This window comes from Rattus norvegicus, chromosome 7 (genome assembly GCF_036323735.1).
Source record: "Rattus norvegicus strain BN/NHsdMcwi chromosome 7, GRCr8, whole genome shotgun sequence".
NCBI classification, from domain to species: Eukaryota; Metazoa; Chordata; class Mammalia; order Rodentia; family Muridae; genus Rattus; species Rattus norvegicus.
The window spans coordinates 29,993,357-30,015,174 of NC_086025.1; the positions used below are offsets into that span (position 1 = coordinate 29,993,357).

Below are 21,818 nucleotides of genomic sequence, written 5' to 3' on the forward strand. Positions count from 1 at the left end.
ACATGCAGGCCTTAGAAGAAAAGAGAGCACAGACCCTATGACTTATGGGTAAAGGCACATGGCTCCAGGCCTTATCTATGAGTTTGATATCTGGGACCAACATGGTGCAAAGAGAGACCTGACTTCTGTAAGTTGTACTCTGACCTCGTGTCCCTGCCCAACTGATGCTAGCCGAGAGATGCACTATACTTACTAACTAACTAACTAACTGACAACTAACTCTAACAAATCTTTAAAGAAGAAGAAAGTGAGAGGCAAGCATTCCAAACTAATTTCAACAAATCAAACATGATAGAACATAAAAAGGATAATCCATCATGGCTAATGAATTGGGGCTTCTGCTAAGCGTGTGGAAGCAGCTCAGTGCTCGGAGATGGAGAAACACAACACACGCCAGCGGGTTAGAAACGAACAGCCGCATAATCATCTCAAGCGATTCAGGAAGAGCATTCCTCTATATCCAAAATGTGTTCTTTTTTTTAATAACATCACTCTTATCCTTAGATAATTGTATACACACGCCAACTCAATTCCAGGTCAACCCCTCATCTTCTTACCCACCCACTGTCTTTTCTTCACTAGTAATGTTTTATTTATTTAAATACATCTTTAAAAACGTTTTATTGATTCTTTGTGAGTTTCACGTCATGCACACCGATCCCATTCATCTCCCTATCTCCTTGGTATCCGCCCTCTGCCCTTGCAACACCTCCCTCCCCTCTCCCCAGGAAACAAAGATATAAGTATCACAAACCAAAAACGAGAAAATCTGCTCGTGGAAGCTGCGGTGTGCCCCACAGCACACCTGTGTGATCACACATCTACACTTGCAAATGTTTCCTGCAGGGAGCCATTGGTCTGGTTCAAGGCCCCTGTCTTCTGCTGTCCATCAATACTAGATCCTCAAGCGGGTTCCTCTCTGATATCCTGCTGTTGCCGTGTGTGCCATGGGATCCTGTAGCTTTGGTTCTGTAGGGCCAGCCCTTCCGCTTGCTCCAGCAGTTCATAGATGGGGTAAATGTTAGGGTGGGCCAATTCGAAGCCCTGGATCTGGCCATTAGGTATTGTTCTGTCTGCCTTTACATCAACCTGACATAAGCTAGAGTCATCAGAGAGGAGGGAGTCTCAGTTGGAAAAAAAGGGGGAAGGGGGCTTCCAGAAGGTCTAGCTATAGGCCAGTCTAGGGGTAGGTGAGCATTTTCTTTATTAGTGATTGACGTGAGACGGCCCAACCTGTGGTGGGCAGGACTACCGTTGAGCTGGTAGTCCTGGGTTTTAAAGGAAAGCAGGCTGGGTAAAACTCTAAGCAGCATTTCCCCCATGGCGTCTGCATTAGCTGCTGACTCCAGGTTCCTCCCTGCTTGAGTTCCTGCCCTCACTGCTTTTGCTGATGAACTGATGTACAGAACTGGGAGAGGAATAAACCCTTTCCTCCCCAAGCTGCTTTGGGTCATGGTGCTTCATCACAGCAATGGTAACCCTAAGACAAGAGTTGTTCGAATACTGCGACCACTTAGCAGAAGTATAGCAGTAGATTCTTGGACCCACTAGGGTCCAAGGCCTAACTACTCACAAATTCCTGACCCTAATGACAGGGCAGGTATGGGTTCTACTCTGTGGCAGGCCTTAGGTCCAATCAGTAAGTGGTTCCTACCATTGTACCGGTGAGTATATCTTGCCAGGCCGGTCATTATTGTAGCTCGTAGAGTTCACAGTTGGGTGAGAGTGATGATTACCTCTCTGCCAATAGTATGAGACTTCCCAGCACTATGAGAGCTATCCTGTGGGGATGAAGCTTCCAGGACAGTGTCACCATGCCTTCTTGGTGATCTGTGTCTCGATATGCGGTGTCTTCGGCAATACATTGTCTCAGCTAGATCTCCAGTGCTGTGATAAAACTTCATGACCCAAAGAAAGGAAAGGGGTTTATTTCATCTTATATTTCCAGGTATCAGTCCATCACTGAGCACTGAGGGAAATTAGGTTGGGAACTCAGGCAAGGCAGGAACCTAAAGAACAAGAACTGAAGAAGTCATGGAGGAGTGCTGTTTTCTGGCTTGCTCCCCTTGGCTTGCTCCCCTATTTTCTTATACCATCCAAGACCATTTACCCCAGGGGTAGCACCACCCATAGTCAGTTGGGCCCGCCCACAGTCAGCTGGCACCTCCTACAGCTAGCTGGCTCCGCCCACAGTCATCTAGGCTCCGCCCATAGGCAGCTGGGCCCACCTACAGTGATCTGGGCCCATCGACCTCAATTATTAATCAAGAAAGTATCTCACAGGCTTGGCCACAAGCCAATCTTATGGAGGCATTTTTTTTTTCCAGTTGAGATTCCCTCCTCTTTGATGATTCTAGCATGTTCCAAGTTGACAAAAATCTAGCCAACACAAGGTCTGACTGTTGAGTTTTGGAGGGTAACCAAGAGCGATGCCAATGGTCAATTATATTTGGAGGTCAGTGGAACTTCACTGATCAACAACTCAGAAAGAGTAGTGAATTCCTGGCACTGGGCTTTTATTTTCTAGCATGGGGAGTCTAGTTGGAGCCTTTAAAGGAATTCATACAGAAAACTGCTATTGTAGAAGCTCCCCTATACACATACACACACTCACATGAGAAGGCAAAGAAACAAAGCCATGTGTTTGTTTCATATACTGTACTAAAAAACACGTGAGGATCTAAACAGCTCCCCCTGGATTTGGTTAAATAGCCCACACCCTTGGACCAGCCTGGAGAAACCCATTACTGCACCCGAAGTTGAACTGATTTCTATCAGAGGAGAGATGGGAGGCTTGGTCACCCTGGTTTCCTTGTGTTCAGAAAACCAGATTGCATCGTGGGTAACAGATGGACCTATTTTTTTGAAGAGCACCTGATTTTTTATGTATTTATTTTTGGATTGGTAGGGAGTAGCCATTTTAGAAGTACACAAAGTCTTTTCATGAAAGCTAATGGAAAAGGGCTAATTTCCCTGCTGAGGATCCCCAAAGCAACCTCTTGAGATCCAGAGGGCTCCATGGGTGTCGTTATTACTTCCTCCCCAAGTGATCCCAGGCTGCAGGACTCACTCCCCTCTTGAGATTCCGTTGAAACCTGCTGGTAACATGCCATGGGATGCACTTCACCCACTCTTGTTTTCAATGCTCCCAGTACGCAGTGTCGACTAAGAAAAACACAATCAAAAGGTTCGAAAGACTCATAGCCACGAAAGAAAGTCAACTCAAAAAAGCCGAGAAAAAGCTCCAAGATGATGCCTTGTCCTTTGAAGAGTTCCTACGAGAAAACGACCAGAGATCTGTAGACGCTCTCAAAATGTTAGTGTCGTTCTTACTTCTTACTCTCTTACTCTTTGTCTCTTCCCCCTCTGTCCCTTCTCTCCCCATTCCCGCCCCCCACATGTTCATGGCTGACCTATTCTCTCTCTCTACCCCCCTCTGCCTTTACTTTCTCAACTCCCAAATAAACTCTATTCATATATATATATATATATACATCTATATACACACACACATATATATACATACATATATATACATACACACACACACACACATACACACATATATATATATATATATATATATATATATATATATATAATCTCTTTTCTGGCCATAGCTTTCTCCCCATCCCCCAAGTCTTTGCTTGCTTGTTATAGTTCCTTGGGAAAAGGAACTAACTAACTGATCCGTGTTCCCTTTTAGGGCAGCCCAAGAAACAATAAACAAACTCCAAATGACATCAGAGCTCAAGAAAGCAGTCATGGAAGTTCAAGCAATAAAGAGGTGAGGGGGTGCTGCTCTCCCTCTGCCAGTTCCCACATCTCACCATGACTCTTGTGCCCAGCAAAGCCAGGTGGGAATAGCTTTAGCAGCCTGGTGCCTTACTGTGACTGACGGCCTTCAAAACGGGCAAGCTGTCTGTCAACGGTGCCAGCCTCGGTATCGGAGCATAAGCCTCTCTGTGGGAAGGTTCTGCTGCTGGGGCAGAGGAGGATATGGAAAAGCAGCAAAACCATGTCAAGAGTCAAAAAGGGTGTTCCCCCTATGAGCCTCCTTTCATTCACTGTATGCCCCGCCCCATCACCCCACATTTATGCATCTCAGCTGGGATGCATTTGCCAATCACCTCCCATCCATCATTGGCGGTTTTCGTGTGTAGAGCCCTTAGCAGAATCTCACGTCGATGTTGAAATTAAGATCTATACTGAGAAAAATCACAGGGTTGGGGATGGGTTCATATTATGACATCATCAGCCACCCCTCTTCCAAACCTGTATGTTCCTTCTGTGTTCAAGGGAACTCAGTTGAATGATACGAGTTCCAAACAGATTCTGGCCATAGTAGCTTTTTCTATTTAAAAGTCTGAGGTTGAAGATGCTTCGAGAGAGGGAGCTTCCTCCCCCACTTTCTACTGTAACGAAATTCCTCAGTACATCTCCGGCATGTTCTACTTTTAATTTTTAAACATGTTTATTTATCTTATGTATACAAATGCTCTGTTTTCATGCAGACCAGAAGAGGGAATCAGATTCCACTACAGATGGTTGTGAGCCACCATGTGGTTGCTGGGAATTGAACCCAGGTCCTCTGGAAGAGCAGACAGTGCTCTTAACCACTGAGCCATCTCTCCAGCCCTTACTTTTAGCTTACAGATAGAGCTTTGCTATATTACCCAGGCTGGGTTTGAACTCACTCTGTAGCTCAGGCAAACCTTAAACATCTTACCTCAGCTTCCCAAGTAGCTGGGAAGAGTATAGGTTCCATCTAGAGCAGCAGATTTCAACCTTCTTAACACTGCAAACCTTTAATACAGTTCCTTGTGTTGTAGTGACCCCCAACGTAAAAATATTTGACTGCTACTTTTGCAATTTTTCTACTATTGTGAATTGGAAGGCAATATTGGATATCCAGGATATCTGATATATGACCCCCAGAGGGGTCGCGACCCCAGGGTTGAGAACCATTGTGCCAGCTGCTCCTATAGGTCTGGTTCCGTGTGTGAGCGGAGCAGTGTACGTGGTGCATTAATGACCATGCTCTGCCTAGTGTCCACTTGGTGACACCTCTATATAGCCTGGCCAGAGACCTGGCTCATTGCTTACATGCCTCACCATTCTAGAAGGGTGAACAAGATACGGGAGAACTCACTTGCGTAGAGCCAGGGAAGGGGAACCTCTTCCCTCTGTGGTAAGGGGACTCGAGAATGGAAAGTATTTGAAAAGGAGAAATGACTTTCTTAGAAAACCTTTCCAAGGAAGCCGTGTGATCATTTCGCCTCGTGGTCTCTGACACATCCGGGGGATGAAATGAGGGGCTTTCGCCATCTCCCAATTACTGAACACGAGGAACTGCGTACTGACCCCTGAAGACCACTCGTACCGGTCTGAGGGAGAGCTCTGATGTAAGGGTTTGAGGCTGAGCACTTGAGCTGACACAGCAGCGGCAAGGCTACGAATGGGGTTCTGACTGAGGAAGACAGGCTCTGACCTTCCGGTTCAGCTTTGCCAATGGCTCTGTGTGAAACGTGACTGGGATAAACCAACGTGAAGCCGGGGAAAGCATTCAGCTCAAATCTCTAGGTATTGTTGGCAAAAACGCAGGCATCTGTCTAAGGTCTCCCAAAAGGGTGGAATAAGAACATCTGTTGTTTCGAGATTTATATTTAATTATGCATGCATGTCTGTGGATATGCGCGCTGCTGCAAGTGCCGGCTGGGGTTAGAGGCGTCGGATCTCCCTGGTGGCTTGGAGCCACCTGACGTAGGTGCTAGGAGTTAAACTCGGGTCCTCTTCAAGAGCAGTATGCATTCTCACCCTCCCATCCGTCTCTCCAGCCCCAAGGATGCCTATTTTTAAATTCGGTACTGAGTGCGCAGTCTTGGGGGCTTGCTGCACATAGCTCGCACGTGTCAGGCCTTTGTGACAGGGTAGCTCCCTTTCTTCACCTCACATACCTACGGTCCTTTTCACCTTCCGAGTTCTTCATAGGCCCGAAGCTTAATAGAATATAAGGCTTCTGACAGAAACGGACCAGCTGAGTGAGCCGGTCAGCAGCCCATGGTTTAGGAGCATGTCACTGGCTCTGTTTATTCACATGCCAGCCTCTGGGTGTGTTTCTGGTCATATATTTCAGAAGTGTGTAGTCTGGGGTTGTGCTTGCAAGTTTGGTCAGGTGTGCCACTGTGCGAGCAAACGACGGCGAGGAAGCGTTCACGGCGGTGTAATTACAATCCCTGTTTCTTTTGAAGTGAAATAGCAAAAACAGAGTTCCTCCTCAAGGAGTACATGAAATATGGATTTTTCCTGCTGAAGTTGTCTCCGAAACAATGGCAAGTACAGCAATCGCAAAAAAGAGTCCAGTCATCCAAAAGTAACCAGGTTCTTCCAAAAATCTTGGAAAGTAAGTCACTGGTTGTAAGTCAAGCGAAGCAAATACCCCTGATTATCTAGAGTGTTCTGCTCAAAGGTTGTTATCTATTTCAACAGTGAAAATGTTTTTTTGATTGTATGTGCATTGGTGTTTTGCCTGCATGTATGTATGTGTGAGGGAGTTGGATCCCCTGGAATTGGAGTCACAGGTAGTTGTGAGCCGCCATGTAGGTGCTGGGAATTGAACCCTGGGTCCTCTGGAAGAATGAATAGCCAGTGCTCCTAACCACTGAGCTACCTCTCCAATCCTCTTCCTACCTTTGTTATCATATATTATTAATTTGGAAATTCAGGTTAGTTTCAGATATAAGCAATAAAAATGAATACATCAACAAATAAAATTACATTATTTATAGATATTATAACAACATCTCAAAAAACTGTAATTAAAGGTCTCTATAATATGATCAATGGATACAAAATCGATAATACTTTGTTAACCTAATAGTAATAAACTAAATGTATTCATTGGAAACTGTACAAATACTTTGAAGCTGGGAAATCACAACTTCAATGTGTCTGACCTGGGGTGTTGACAAATGGAGAAATTTGTTGTGTTTGCAGAACACATCACAAGAATTGATACTGTAAGTTTAATAATTTTCTTGAAATAAGTGTATTTGGCAAAATTACAATAAAAATCCTGCTACCGGGGTTGGGGATTTAGCTCAGTGGTAGAGCACTTGCCTAGGAAGCGCAAGGCCCTGGGTTCGGTCCCCAGCTCCAAAAAAAAAAAAAAAAAAAAAAAAAAAAACAAAACAAAACAAAAAAAAACCCTGCTACCACGGGATTTTTAGAGAGTTGAGTATGAGAGTGGAGAGGACGTTGAACCATGATCCTGAGGTCCGTACAGAAAAATAAGTGCTTTTAGCTTAAGAAGGTAATGGGGGTGGGTGAGTCACTAATAGTACTTTAAGTATTATATATTTAAATATATTATAATTTTATATGCAATTATATGGTTAGATATTTAACCACATAATCTGAGTAATTGGAACAGTGCTGTGCTGGTGTTAGTGTGTCAGTTATAGAGCAGAGACAGAATCTATTACGTAAACATTCCACACATGATCCAAGCGGAACCACATCCTAACAGAAGATTTTATTCCAGCAATATTGGAGTGGCTAGGCCCAGGCTCACTTCCTCCTTAAAGAAAGTTCTGAGATATTGGATAGATGGGCATTGGTCACCAAGCACATAACAGAATTAACCCCTGGGAGCAGGCAAAGCAATTACGTGAGAGCCAAGATTCTCAGCTACTGCCTGAAGCATTTCCAGAATTCATACAAGGACCGGGAGTCTAGAGGGCGCCCAGCTGATCCAAGCATTTATACTACAGGAACTGGCAAACTAAAAATCAGGGAGAACTAGTCTTGCAGGGAGCTGGTGGGCGGGGACATGAGTCCCTGATCAAAGCTTGTTAAACGATGTTGAGCAAGAGGGAAAACGGAAGTAAAGCCGAGATGTATTTTCATAAGAGAGTTTCGGATTTAGTTTTTTCTAGACTCCTCATCTAAATGAGGACACTCAGGTCCCGGTAGGCTCTCAGGCGACGAGTGCCAATGGTTACAGCGGAGTTTCAGGAACTATGATGGGCTAATGTTGGAAATGGAGCTATCCTTGGCCATAAATGGTCTATTCTCGTCTCTTCTCCCTGTGTCCGAGAGCAGACCTCACGGTTGGTTGCAGAGTTCACATTGCAGGACGCAGGGTCTGCACTCCGCAAAATTCATCCTGGGAAGCTTTAAAGTAACTCTGCCTTCTGACTGAGGCAAAGCTCCCACTCTCAGAAGTATATCCCCGCCCCGCCCCGCCCCGCCCCGCCCCGCCCCCTTCCCCCACAAACTCTCACTTTCTCTCCTCTTCATCTCCCATGTTTAGAATTCTCAATATGTACCAGTAAAAGAAATAACAGCACCGACTCGGACAGGCTATCGTTTTCAGAAGATCGCAGTTCAAAGAGAGGAAGCCTAGGTGAGGACCGAGGTCTGTGACTGCACTGACCAGAGCTTCCAACAGGCACATATTAGTGCACATCGGGCGACAAGGACTCTAACAGTGTTCTCCTTTTCCTCTCCCATCACACGTGGCATGACCTCACCTGGACATTCTGAACAGGAGGAAGACGTAGGAAATCTACTTTGGGCCAAGACTCTAGGAGGTCATCCGTGTTAGCGTATGTTACAAACTTAATGAATTCTGGTGAAAAATGTGAATGACTTTTTAGAAGATAAGTCTCTTTAGCATTCTGTCAACAAAGTCCTCATCTCCAAGCCTATTGTCACATACAGTGGAGTAGTGGTGGCTCAAGTCTGTGCACTCCCGAGATGCCCCAGAATTCTGCTCTCTTTATAAGGACCCACTGCCCCAGTCACTGGAACCAGTAGATCCCAGCCCCTTGGGTCTCCTCTTCTAGCTATTCCTATAGCCTGTGCACCTTCAGATTTAACCCCTCATTTACCTATCGAAGAAGGACCATAAAGCATTTTTATTTACTTCTGTGCTTCTTCCCTAACTTGATTATGAATTCATTATTTTATAAACTGTTCATTGTCGATCTTAGCTACACAGAGGTGCTTTGAGGAGATATATGACTGTCTCGGTCAGGCATGGTAGCCTCAAGGAAGGGTTCTGAGCTAAGACTACCATATCTCGCAACAGGGATCCCGTGCCAAACCATAGGGCAATGCCTCAGCCAGGATATCAACCTCGGCTCAATCAAGTGCAAAATGCCACCACTGGATTCTCCATGTCCCTTTGTGGTTACATCCACATCCTCTTCCCCTGGCAGCCCCTACTCTGTTCATTTCTCTGGTTTTGTCGTTTCAAGAATGCAATGTAAGAAGAATCATGCAGAATATAATCTTTAATAATAATTCCCAAGAGATCCAACCATGTGAGACCGTGAGCAGTTGGTTCTCTTGTCGAGCAGTGCTCTGTGGTCTGAACATTGTGTCCTTGAACTGTTCACCCCCTGGTTTCTAGTTTGGGGCTATAGTGAATGTTTTATGTATCTGGGTGTTTGGCCTGCATGCATGGTGAACCCTGTAATAGGGGCTGGTGACATCGCTCAGTGGTTAGAGCACTGGCTGCCCTGGCAGAGAATGTGGGTTCAATTCCCAGCATCCACATGTTGGCCCACAACACAGGCTCTTGTGGCTTCTATGAGCACCAGGCATGCACATGGTACATTGACATACATGCAGATAAAACACTCACAGCATAAATAAAAATTAGGTAAAAAACCCCAACTTTGTGATAGTTGGGGTTCAGAGTCGATTTAGGGACAAAGACAAACATGTTAACAGAAAATTACTCAGAAATGGTTTCTTTCCCTTTTTTCTTTTACAGTCGGCCTGAGAGCATTGCCTCGGAGGACAGTTTGGAGTACTTTATAGAGGACGAGATAGTGGAGTTTGATCTGGTAACCAGATTGTTTCTTAATTCTACCCGTACGTAGTGTACATGTTCACTCATTTCTCCTGCAATGTCCTGTTCCAAATATATCACCCTTTTTCCAGAAGGAAACACGATTTGATACTGTTCTTAAGACCTGTCTATTACCAATACTTGTCATCAAGCTATCTATGAAAAGCAAATATTTAAGAAGGTAACATGTCAGCCCTTTTAAGGGTGAGGCAGGGGAATCACAGATTTCAGGCCAAGAAGCTAGATATGGCAAAGCTGGCCTGTAATCCTAGCTCTTGGGAGGCTGAGGCAGAGGCCTGAGGGCCCAGGTTATCTTCAGATAGTTAGCAAGTGGGAGGCCAGCCTAGCCTACAAGAGAGGCTCCCAACTCAATAAGACAAAAACCAAATCAAAAACAATAGCAAAAACAAAATTCAAGGCCCGCTTGGACTACATAGTGTGTTCTAAACCAGTCTGAGGTCCTTAGTGAGCCCGTCTCAAAACAGAAACAAAAGCAAAAGAACAAAAAACAAATGCAAAACCTTTTGGAGAAGATAGATACTCTACAACAGCTCTACAAAAATTGTTACTCTTAGATTGTTATTTGCGTGTGGCATATGTATTGAAGTTTGCATGTATGTGAATGCATGTGTGACTGTCCATGCCCAGGGCAGAGCTGCCACTGGGCGTGTCCTGTGATTGCATTCCACTTTATTTCCAGAAACAAGGCTCCTCGATGAATCTGCAGCTCACGGATTTTGGCAACCTATCGAGCTTGCCCTGGGAATCTCCTAACCACTGGGGTGATGAGGGGTGGGTGGGAGGGTTTGGGGGGTCAGCTGCCACGCTCTGATCCTCATCCTTGCACAGAAAGTGCTCCAGCCTCCGAGCCAGCCCAGGACTTATTTTCACCCTATTGGGTAGCAGAACCACAAACATTCCTCCCTCAAAACACCCCATTACAGCTGCAAAACCGATTGCGGTCTCCCCGTCTAAATGCGATCACAGAGGCTTGCAAGGGATTGAAAGAGAAACAAAACAACCCCTACCAAACACACCCCTACCATTATTACACAGGACGTACCTTACCCAGGTCATTCTGCTTTGAAACCTGTGCTCAAACCCAGGTGGTCCAGCTTAACGTTTTCCGTGTGAAGGGCAGCACTGTTGACCATGCACATCCTGTTGGATAGCATCTTGCAAACCTGAAGCATTGTGCCCATCTAATACCCCCTCCTCTAACCTCCAGCCCCTGGCAACCATCTTTCTGTTTCTAAGAGACTGGCTATTTAAATATATAAATATTTAAATGAGCATCTTGTGCACTATTGGTCTGGATTTGGGGGCGGGGGCTTTTTCACTTAGCATGATGGTCCTCCAAGCTCATTTAGATTATGCCACAATGGGGCTAGGTAGCAAGCAAATAGGTACAGTACTTGCGTTGTGTGGTAGTTTGAATAGGAATGGCCCCCATAGACTTGTGTGAATGCTTGACCCATAAGAAGTGACACTATTAGGAGGTGTGGTCTTGTTGGAGGAGGTGTGGCCTTGTTGGAGGAGGAGTGGTCTTGTTGGAGGAGGTGTGGTCTTGTTGGAGGAGGTGTGGCCTTGTTGGAGGAGGAGTGGTCTTGTTGGAGGAGGTGTGGTCTTGTTGGAGGAGGTGTGGCCTTGTTGGAGGAGGTGTGGCCTTGTTGGAGGAGGTGTATTGTGGGTGGGCTTGTGCTCTTATAAGCTGCCCAGTGTGCCTCAGTCTCTTCCTGCTGCTATGTATCCAGATGCAGAACTCTCTGCTCCTTCTCCAGCAGCACTATGTCTTCCTGCATGTTGCCAAGTTTCCCTCCATGATGAAAATGGACTGAACCTCTGGAACTGTAAGCCAGCCGCAATTAAACGTTTACCTTTATAAGAGATGCCTTGGCCATGGTGCCTCTTCACAGCATGACCTGATTTCCAGACCCAGAATCCATTATAACCCCCCCCTCAAAAAAAATCAGGCATAGTGCCACAAAGCTTATAATCCTAACACCTGGGAAGCAGAGACAGGCAGATCCCTGGGGGTTGCTGGCCAGTCAGCATGTCCTACTTGGTAAGTGTCAGGCCTGCCAAAGATTGTCTCGAAAGAAAGAAAGGAAAAGAAAGAAAGGAAGAAAGGAAGGAAGGAAGGAAGGAAGGAAGAAAGGAAGAAACCAGATGGGCAGTGTCTGAGAAACCACACCTGAGGCTCTCCTATAAGCCCCAACACTGTGGCATGTGCACACATAGCTGCACACACATGTGCAGAACCACACAAATGCACTGTAGAAGAGAATGTCTCAGACCGAATAACATTCCATTGTGTGTATCTGCACTATATTCCCTTTATCCACCTATCTATGAATATTTTCTGTTGTGTCTGTGTCATAGCTGCTATAAATAATATGAACACATGTATTAATGATATATGTCATCTTTGAGAATGCTTACATAAGGTAATACATGTTCTTAAAGAGCCAGGACCTATCAAATAATTACCTTGAGAGGAAATGACCCTCCATCAGTCTCTTACCTCTCCCTCCCATCTTTCCTCCCACTTCTCTCTCTCTCTCTCTCTTTTTTTTTTTTTTTTTTTGGAGCTGGGGACTGAACCCAGAGCCTTGCGCTTGCTAGGCAAGCGCTCTACCACTGAGCTAAATCCCCAACCCTCCACTTCTCTTCTAATAAAGCCTTTCTCCTTTCTTCCTTCCCTCTTTTCCTCTTTAATATCCCCCACCTTTCCCCAGACCCCAAATTATCTCTTTCCATCTACCATCTCTCTCTGGGAACAGGGCTCCTTTACAATGTTCTCTGCCTCCCTCGTCCTCCAAACTGTTGTGTGGATTCAGGACATTTCCAAAAACATTTGTCTTGCAAGTGTGGTCCCCAGCTCTTGCTGGGAGGGTGGGGTCACCACTGCAGACCTTGTGACATCTGCCGAGATGTGATGTCTTTGGAGATGGAGACTAGTGGAAGAAAGTTAGGTCATTGGAGGTGTGTTCTTGAAAGGGAAGAGGACCCCTGGTGCCTTCTCTCTTTACCTCTTGGTTATGGTGAAGTGGCTTCCACCATGTGATCCTGACACCGTGTACTCTGCCAGTATGCATCTAACCAATATATATATAGTCCCAGGGCAAAAATAAATAGTCCCTCGTTAAAAGTTGACTTCTCCAGTAGCTTGCCACAGGGGTGGAGACCTGATGAATGACAGCCCCCCTCCCCATACTGTCAGACAAGTCACATGAGCGCATCTGTGAAACTCTTCTCTTCCCTGTTGATTGATTAGATGCCAGAGATCTATTTCAAGGAGCCGGAGGAGTTACTGCAGGTCCTCACGGAGCTGGAAGAGCAGAATCTCACCTTGGTCCAGTATTCCCAAGATGTGGATGAGAATCTCGAAGATGTCAACAAAAGAGAACGATTTATACAGGATAAGATGTGAGTGGGTTCTTCTTAGTCAACAGTTATTAACCAGAGACCGCATCCACTCATGATGGCTCCTCTCCTGGTGTGGGCTGGGGTTTGACTTAAGAACGATTTACATGATGATGGGTACAAAGGAAGACTGACATCTGGACAGACTAGGCTGGTTTCAGTTTAACTTTCCTCCTGCCTCCTCTCACTCTTTGAAGCTTTTTCCTAGCTGGAAAGGTGGAAATGGCTCCAGGACAGCTGTCGCTGGGCTACCTGTCACTACAGATTGAGGGGGTCATGAATGCAATTTCCATGGGTGTGACTCTCCAAAGTGACTCTCTGTGATTTAAAATACTGTCTTGTTCCATAATGTATCTATCAGCATAGCAGGCCTAGTACAGAGGAGACCAGAGTCCCAGGCTACCTCTGCCCTAAGACTACAGTTTTGAGAAGAGCCTCCGATTATAAAGAGTGAAGCCTTGTATCCATCAGATTACAAAAGGTGTAGGCCTGTTTGGAATAGTTGTCTGGGTCAGAAGACGGCAATCTTTCTTCTTCTTCTCCTTCTCCTCCTCCTCCTCCTCCTCCTCCTCCTCCTCCTCCTCCTCCTCCTCCTCCTCCTCCTCCTTCTTCTTTTTCCGGAGCTGGGGACCGAACTCAGGGCCTTGCGCTTGCTAGGCAAGCGCTCTACCACTGAGCTAAATCCCCAACCTGACGGCAATCTTTCTAAGCAATTAGGTTAAACTACATTTAAACTTCAGAACCAATTTGCCCAGAAGGCAAGGACCTGAGACACAATCCCAGTTTCTTCACCCAGCCTGAGTGTGTGTGTGTGGTCCTCCAGCCAGGATGGGCGTGTTAGGAGGGGAAAGGATCTATGTCTGAATCTTTCTCTGGAGATTTTTTTTTTTTTTTTAATGAGAACTGGAAGGCAAGCTAAGCAGACATATCTATCTTCCCTGAACCTGAGGCTATTCTGGTGATCAGCCACATCTGAGGACATCTGGGGGTCCTGGGGGGCCACACACTGCTGTTTTCGGTCTGGAGGTTTGAGGGGATCCACAATACTAGAGAAAATGTGTTCTAATGGAAATTAACACCTGCATGTAAGCTTTTATTTGCTTCCTGGTGACTTGACTGGAAGGCTTGAGAGATGCCTCAGGGGATAAAACAATTACTGACCAAGCATGAAAACTTGAGTTTGAATCCTGGAACCTGCACAAAAGCCAGACCGCAGTAGTGCACACCGTTAAGCCCAGCACTCCTAATGGGAGGCAGAGACAAGAGACTGTCCAGAAGGCCATGGGCCAGACGGTCTGGCATTTGCCAAAACAGAACCTTGGGGCCACTGAGATGCTCTAGTGGGTAGAGTGGCTGGCTGCCAAGGTAGAGTTCAGTCCCTGACTCCACATGGAGAGAGAGAGCCGGAGAGAGCCAAGTCCTCCAAGATGTCTGTGACTTCCGCATAGGACATAGCATCCACCCCCCCCCCCCCACTCCCCTCACACACACGGAAAGAAGGCCTTTCTCAGACAAGGTGAAAAATGAGGATTGGTACCTGAGGTTGCTCTCTTGACCTGTGGGCGAGCATGGTGAGCACAGGCCCCACTCACGGGCATGCATCCTCCACCTCACCATCTCTTCTCTTCCTCCCTCCCCCTCCTTCTCCCCCATCCCCCTCCCTCCCCCTTTCCTCCTCCCTTCCCCTCCCTCTTCCCCTAACCCCTCCTCCCTCCTCCTTTCTCCTTCCTTCTTCCTCTCTCCCTACCTCTCCACCCACCCACCCCACCACCACCACTCTCACATATGATGCACTCATGCACGCACGCTTGAGTTGCACGCACTCGGGCCATGTCATCACACGCTGACGCCCTTCGTGGCTGCTGGGTGCCAGGTGCTGACAGGTGCCCAGCAAGAGGGTTGAGTCTCTCAACCTTGAGTTACGGACAGGGGTCCCCTCCTTCCTTTGCGACAGAAACAACAACATCTCGTTCCTTCTGGAGCATAAGAACATGCTTAAGGTGAGCTGTGAACGAGAGGAGGAGAAGGCTGCAGAGTTGGAGCTGAGGTCCAGGCTCTTCAACTTCGGAGAATTCAATTCCGATGCTCAGGTACAGGTTTGGCCTGCAGTAACATTTTATTTTGTCTCCTGGTAATGATCTGGCCTCCCTGGGTGCTGAGCACTTGACTCGGGGAGAGGCAGGGCCACCCAGAAATTGCCAGGGTGTGGAAAAACAGGGTGGAATTAGTTTGTCAATGCGAAACAGTTGATTTGCGAGAGAGCAACCATTTAGACTGACCCTGGGGCTCACGCAAAATGTTGTTCTATTTATTTCAAATGGCCCCTCTGTGTTGGTGTGTGCTTGTGTGATGCAGTTCGCTGCCTTTAACCGTTTGGGTGGTAATTCGTGTGACCACTGACAGAAGATAGTAAACTTACACAGGTAACCCTGAATGGAGAACTGGCCCAAGCACTGAGCCTAAATGTGTGTCAACTTCTTTGGGCCTAAATAGACTGGCTTACCTCCCAGCACCTGTGACACATGCTAACGCCCGTATTTTATTGACAGGTTCCTCTTTCCCAGCCGCATCCAAAGCCCTCCACCAGGGACCGTCCTAACTTCTTGTTAGTGAGCTCAGTTCAGTGCTCCCTTAAGTGTCAGTGCTCAATAAATGTTTGTTGAATGAATGACCACGTTAGTTTTCAGATCCACAAGACACGCCAACCACCACTGCTGTTTCTTGGAATGCGAATCCAAAGCCACCAAGTTGGGGCTCACACCACATTGACCGCTGCGAACTTGATGTTTAGACAGAGGCGGATCGAGGAATGGGCTGCGTTAGGAAACGTGACCAGCCTCCCCTACCTACACACAGGCAGGATTACTTACAAGCAAAAGCTTCGGCAGGAAATGTGTTGACTGCAGCAGCTCAGTTCTCCGTTTTTGTTTTTAATCAACCATTTCTTTTAAACGGTGGTACACTGTACAAAAAGACTTGCCGCCTAACCGTCCTGAGTGCGCAATTCAACGGCATTTCAACCTTCATGTAGCATAACTGTGACCACGGGGCTGCTTCCAGAACCTTTCCGTCACCACTTAAGCATAAAGCTGAACGTCTTGACCACTTTTTAAAAGGTACAGTTTGGTGGTGTTAAATCCGTTCACATTGCTTTGCAGCCAATCTCCAGAATGCCTTTCATCTTGTACAAGAAAAGCAGCACACTCTTTTAACGCGAGCTCCCGGTCCCTTCGCTGCTCACCATCTGCTTCTTTGACTCTCTGAGTTCAACTCTTCTACAGGTCTCATATAAGTGGATTTGAGCAGTGTGTGTCGTTTAATGTCTAGCTTGTGTCACAAAGCATCATGTTCTCTGGGTTCATCCACACCGTGGCGTGTGTCAGGACTGTGTTGAATATTCTCTCTTCTGCACTGTACTTTGCCTACTGTACCAACTGACACTCACCTGATGGACGCTTGTGTTGTTTCTATCCAACTCTTAAATAATTCTGAAGCTGATCAACTGTTAAGTAAGAGATAAATTATCTTTGCTATCTAACGGTATCCATACCACAACCAAACCACTTTAATCTCAGTTTTAGGGTAACTATTGGGGGCGGGGAGGCATCTTCAATACTTTTAAACATTGAGTCAACCAAGAGAAGGGAGAATCTAGTTTGTGAAAAGCCCAGGGCTCAATTCCCAGAGAACAGAGACTTGATTTAAAAGTTCCTTAAGGGGGTTGGGGATTTAGCTCAGCGGTAGAGCGCTTGCCTAGCAAGCACAAGGCCCTGGGTTCGGTCCCCAGCTCCAAAAAAGAGAAAAAAAAAAAGTTCCTTAAGATATCCATAAACTAACAATCATAAGTATACGTTTGTACAATTTGCAGGCACACTCTGGAGAATGGGGTTAATAACTTATGGTCTTTCAAGAATATACAGTGTGGGATATGGAGGGAGAAAAAAAATGGGAGAATTAGAAGGGTTTTGTTTTGAGGATCGTTGTTAGGCAGCATCTCATTATCCAAAGCTAGCTTCAAACTCACTGTGTCCTTGAGGATGACCTTGAAGCTCTCCTCCTGCACCACCCCTTTGAGGCTGGGATTCCAAGCATATACCACCACACCCAGTTTCATGCAGTTCTGGGCTACCTCACACACACAGTAGACTAGCAGTAACGCAGAGGTTCTCTGCCTTCCTAACGCTGTGACCCTTTAATACGGTTCCTCATGTTGGGGCAATCCCCAACCACAAAGTTATTTCTGTTGCTACTTCATAACTGTAATTTTGCTACTGTTTTGCATCGTAATAGAAAGATCTAAAATGCAGGATATTGGATATGAGACCCCCATGAAAGGGTCATTCAGTCCCTTGAAAGGGTCACAGGAGACCCACAGGTTAAGAACCAGTGCACTAAACCAATTAAGCTGCACCCTCACCCAGGCCCAGAGAAAACTATTATATTCTTCTTAGTTTTCCTGTTTCCTCAACCCTATTTTCTTCAAATCTTAAAATATACAACACAAAATCCTTTATGAATAAACATAAATCCCTAATTTTTAAGTCCCCCACTTCAGATTTATTAAGGACTATGAAGGACACCTAATTTTGGTATCCATAAATAATTAGGGAATTCAAACCTACAACAATGAGTATTTTTATTCTTTTAAAACATCCACAAGCTAGACAGTGGTGGCACATGCCTTTAATCCCAGCAGTTGGGCCGCAGAGGCAGGTGGATTTCTTAGTTTGAGGTCAGCCTGCTCTACAGAGTGAGTTCTAGGACAGCCACGGCTACATAGGAAAACAAAAACAAACAAACAAACAACCCCTCAAAACCTTCACAATTACAAAGGCATTCAATCCTTAAAATTTTCCCAATTCAATATTTTTAAAATAAAAATTTAAACTCCAAATTATCATGAGAAACATGTAAATAAATTTATCTCTTGAGGAATCTTCTCAGAGTGAACCCAGCCCCCGGCAGGCCACAGATGGTGAATAAATGACTCCTACAGGAACCCCACCCCAGTCTCTCCATCCTCAAAAGTGATCACTGTTCTGGTTTCTCACCATCAATTAGCTTTGCTGTCTTGAACTTCATAGAAATGGAGTTATGCCCTCTAATGGCTTTTCCCTCTCATAATGTTTATGGCATCCATTCACGTGGTTTTCAGAGGCAACGATGATTTGCTTTTAGAGACCTTGGAATGGAATGTTGGCCCCTGGTTCGGTTAGCTGAATTTGGTTGTCTCTAGTTTTATGTGTGTGCGCACTGAAGGAGCTCCCGAGGTTCAGTTGGGAACGTGCATAGTCAGTACACCACAGAAAAGAGGATGGATTGAAGTACAGACTGCTGAGAAAGAACACGTGATGACATCCAGACAGCCCTCCAGTTTGCTCTGGTCCCAACAGGTCCCGTTCACTGTCAACAGACACCTGAGTTACCCTGGTACTCAGTCTTGGATCCATCTTCCTGCCCACTGGCCCTGGTGAACTCAGCCTGCTGCAACGGTCTCCAATTTGTGTGGTTCTGGTCTGAGCCCGCCCTCTAGTGGCAGGTTAAAGGACCCATTTGCCCATCTCTCCTGCCTCCTGCCACGGTTTCCTTTGCCCTTTAGCTGTATTGGACCAGGAAGTCATCCTCATTTTCATAGTAAGCCATCTTCCTTCATTCCTTCTCTTAGTTCTTAATCTGTTTTCATCTTGTAGTTCCCTCTCCTGTTTAATGAGGGGACTAAAAAAGACAAAAAAAAAAAAAAAGAAATAAAGAAAAGGCTCCATCTAAAGTCTCTGTCCATCCTTGACTCTGTGTTTAAGTCTCTTTCCATCAAAAAGGACATGTTCCTACCAGTTTTTCTTAAAACGTGCATTAAATACTTGAAATTCCCATGTACATTAGGGCAAAATAACTCTTTTCTTCAAGAAAAAAAATATAACCCAGGTGGCCTAGCCCAAGCTGCCCCACTCTTGTGGCAATCACTGTCCTAGCCCATGTGCTAGGGTTACAAACATAAGCCACATCTTCTACCAAGATTCCTCCTCCTCCTCTTCTTCTCTTCTCATTTTTAATACAAAGTGTGTTGCCCCCTTGGTGGGGTTCTTCGATTTCTTTCTTTTTATATTTGTCTGCCCTTTAGCCATCTCCAAGATCTCTAAGAAAGTGCGGAGGTCTATAAATAGGAAACAAAGTAAGCGCTATGCTAGAGGAGGAAACTGTGGCAAACAGGATTTATGGTTTACTTTTGTTATTTTATTTCTGTAAGTTTTAAGTTTTAAAGGGAAAGGCTGTCCTTTTAATATAAATGAAAACAAAGTATTTAGAAAGCGAGAAACTAGGAGCTTTGTAATAAACAGGATCTTTGGAACATCTGTTAAAGCAAGAAGTGGGAGCAACAAGCTGTTGGAAGTTGCAGACCTTGGCTTTACGTGATGGCGGCTGTGAGGCCTTTATGGTTCCAGGATGGGTCTCCCCAGTGGAGGGAGTCACATCAGCCTTGGGTGTGTTTTTCTTGACTTTATGGTGATTCTCATCTTCTTGAGCAGAAGCCTGTAATCATGAGGCAGGAACCTTCATGGAAATCGATTTACTTTGCTGAGAAGTTTATTGAGTTTCTTGACGAATATCAGACAGCCAAAGCCGATATCGGATGACCCCTTTCATCTCCCAAGTTACATTATCTACCAGCTCAAGAGACTGCAAAATCAAGTAAAACATCGAAGTGTCGAGGTACAGGGATTGGCGGGCTTCGGCCTAAGTTTTCTTTAGATTAGATTTACAGCAATGGCTTCCCTGTGAAGATCTCAAAAATTAAACTCCTAAAAGGCTGTTCGGTCAGCCTAGGAATCTGTTGCTTGTACACACATTTCTCTGAAAGCATTCATTTATTCAGCAAACATTTATTGTGTGTAGCTATGCACAAGGCACTGTTTTAGGTGTGCACAGTAACATAAGCAGTAGTCCCTGCCCTCCAGCCCCCCCACCTCAAGACAGGGACTGGGCACATAAACACCCATCAGGCGGCAATATAAGCTTTTAGTGAGTTTAGTACAATAAAAAATGGGGCAGGGGCACATTATGCCATTGGTGGTATACAGTGATTTGAAATGTGTGTTTTCTGTACTTGGAACATTTAGGGAATCTGGTCAACAAAAACCATTCAAACCAAAATTACTTTTATACACATACTTGTATATACTGTATATATTTTAATACAAGTCAAGGTGTCACTGTAATAATGACCTGACTATAAATTACAACACAACTATTTCCCTGCTACTTGTTCTCACTGATTTGTCTTTTGAAACATTTATGGAGCAGGTGGGGTGTAGCCCAGTGGTAGAACATTTGCTTACCATGTGTTAGGTCCCAGGTTCTATCCCCAGCACTAGATGATGATGATGATGATGGTGATGGTGACGCTTAAGAGCTTTCCACTTGTAACAGTAGAATGGAATTTTGCATTTACTGACATCGAGCCACCACATAGTGATGGAACGTTTTCTGCTTTTTTCTTGCGCTCAGGAAAAGCTGATAGACTCACTTAGTAAAAAGATTAACCAAGTCTACAGAGTCTGCATTGGAGATGCTGAGGTTGGCAGTCTGAACGCAATTCAAAAACTGGTCAAAGTGGAGTCTCGCCTGGTGGAGCTGAGCGACCTCATTGAATCTATTCCCAAAGAGAACGTGGAAGCAATCGAAAGGATCAAACAGAAGGAGCGACGGCAAAAGTACTGTGACCGTCTTCTCCTCCGTACAGTGAATGGCTGTCTTAAGTGGCATAAGTCCCACTCTATTGTCTGCAATCTCTATATGGCAAGCATTGCAAAATGGAGATGCAGTGGAGTTAACTCAGCCCTGCCCTCCCATAGAGAATGTTCTTAGGAAATAGGAGTGTTATCGTTACTATTTGTAATGAGCACTGTGACCCGAGGACTGGGTAAATACTATGTTTACCAGAGACAAGCGACCTAATTAGGATGGGGGACAGAGGGAGTCTCAAGTCATATGAACATTTCTTTAGGGCTGTCGTGTAAAGGAACTACACTATGGTGAAGGGTCTGTCCTTAGATGACCACAAACGACTCTCTCTATAAAGGAATGGCAACACTTAGGTGACACTGTGTGACGTTTAGCTGGCACTCCCACCCCCCCACTCATTTATCCACAGACCTTACATGACTGAAACCTTAGACTGACTTGAAGGTCTTTATGGTCATTTTGTTTGGAACGGTTATCACTGTAACATAGCTGCCACTATTACATGACAATGTGACAAGCAATGTTCATGGTCTAGCAAAGGGAACTATAGAGGCAGATGAGCATTGTGGCTCCAGGCATGAGCACGAAGCCTGCCTGCTTGCCTTTTAGCTACAACTACTGTGACCTACAGGAGGGATCAAATGTCTAGTCTATTTCACTGTGTTTTTAAAAAGAAGTCACAAGATACGGTAATTACTTCAGAGGGGTGATGTATCAAACTAACAATATAAAATCATTGAATATGCTTGGAAGATACTAGCCATTAATATTGTTACATTACTGATGCAGG

General features: G+C 45.4%; 1 protein-coding gene across 8 annotated transcripts in view; it reads left to right on the plus strand.

Annotated features, from left to right (window-relative positions):
* Positions 1 to 21,818, plus strand: part of Ccdc38 (coiled-coil domain containing 38) — a 74,467-nt gene that overhangs the window by 50,311 nt on the left and 2,338 nt on the right. For 7 of the 8 annotated variants that reach the window (XM_039080091.2, XM_063264412.1, XM_063264410.1 and 4 more), the window contains 9 exons: positions 3,153 to 3,316; positions 3,707 to 3,787; positions 6,252 to 6,403; positions 8,315 to 8,407; positions 8,552 to 8,609; positions 9,785 to 9,857; positions 13,140 to 13,291; positions 15,243 to 15,378; positions 20,792 to 20,997. In XM_039080091.2, coding sequence (XP_038936019.2) covers positions 3,153 to 3,316; positions 3,707 to 3,787; positions 6,252 to 6,403; positions 8,315 to 8,407; positions 8,552 to 8,609; positions 9,785 to 9,857; positions 13,140 to 13,291; positions 15,243 to 15,378; positions 20,792 to 20,997 — 1,115 coding nt within the window. Of the gene's footprint in view, positions 1 to 3,152; positions 3,317 to 3,706; positions 3,788 to 6,251; positions 6,404 to 8,314; positions 8,408 to 8,551; positions 8,610 to 9,784; positions 9,858 to 13,139; positions 13,292 to 15,242; positions 15,379 to 15,968; positions 20,021 to 20,791; positions 20,998 to 21,818 lie in introns of those variants that run through there. The other variant, XM_063264413.1, reaches the window with a different exon arrangement.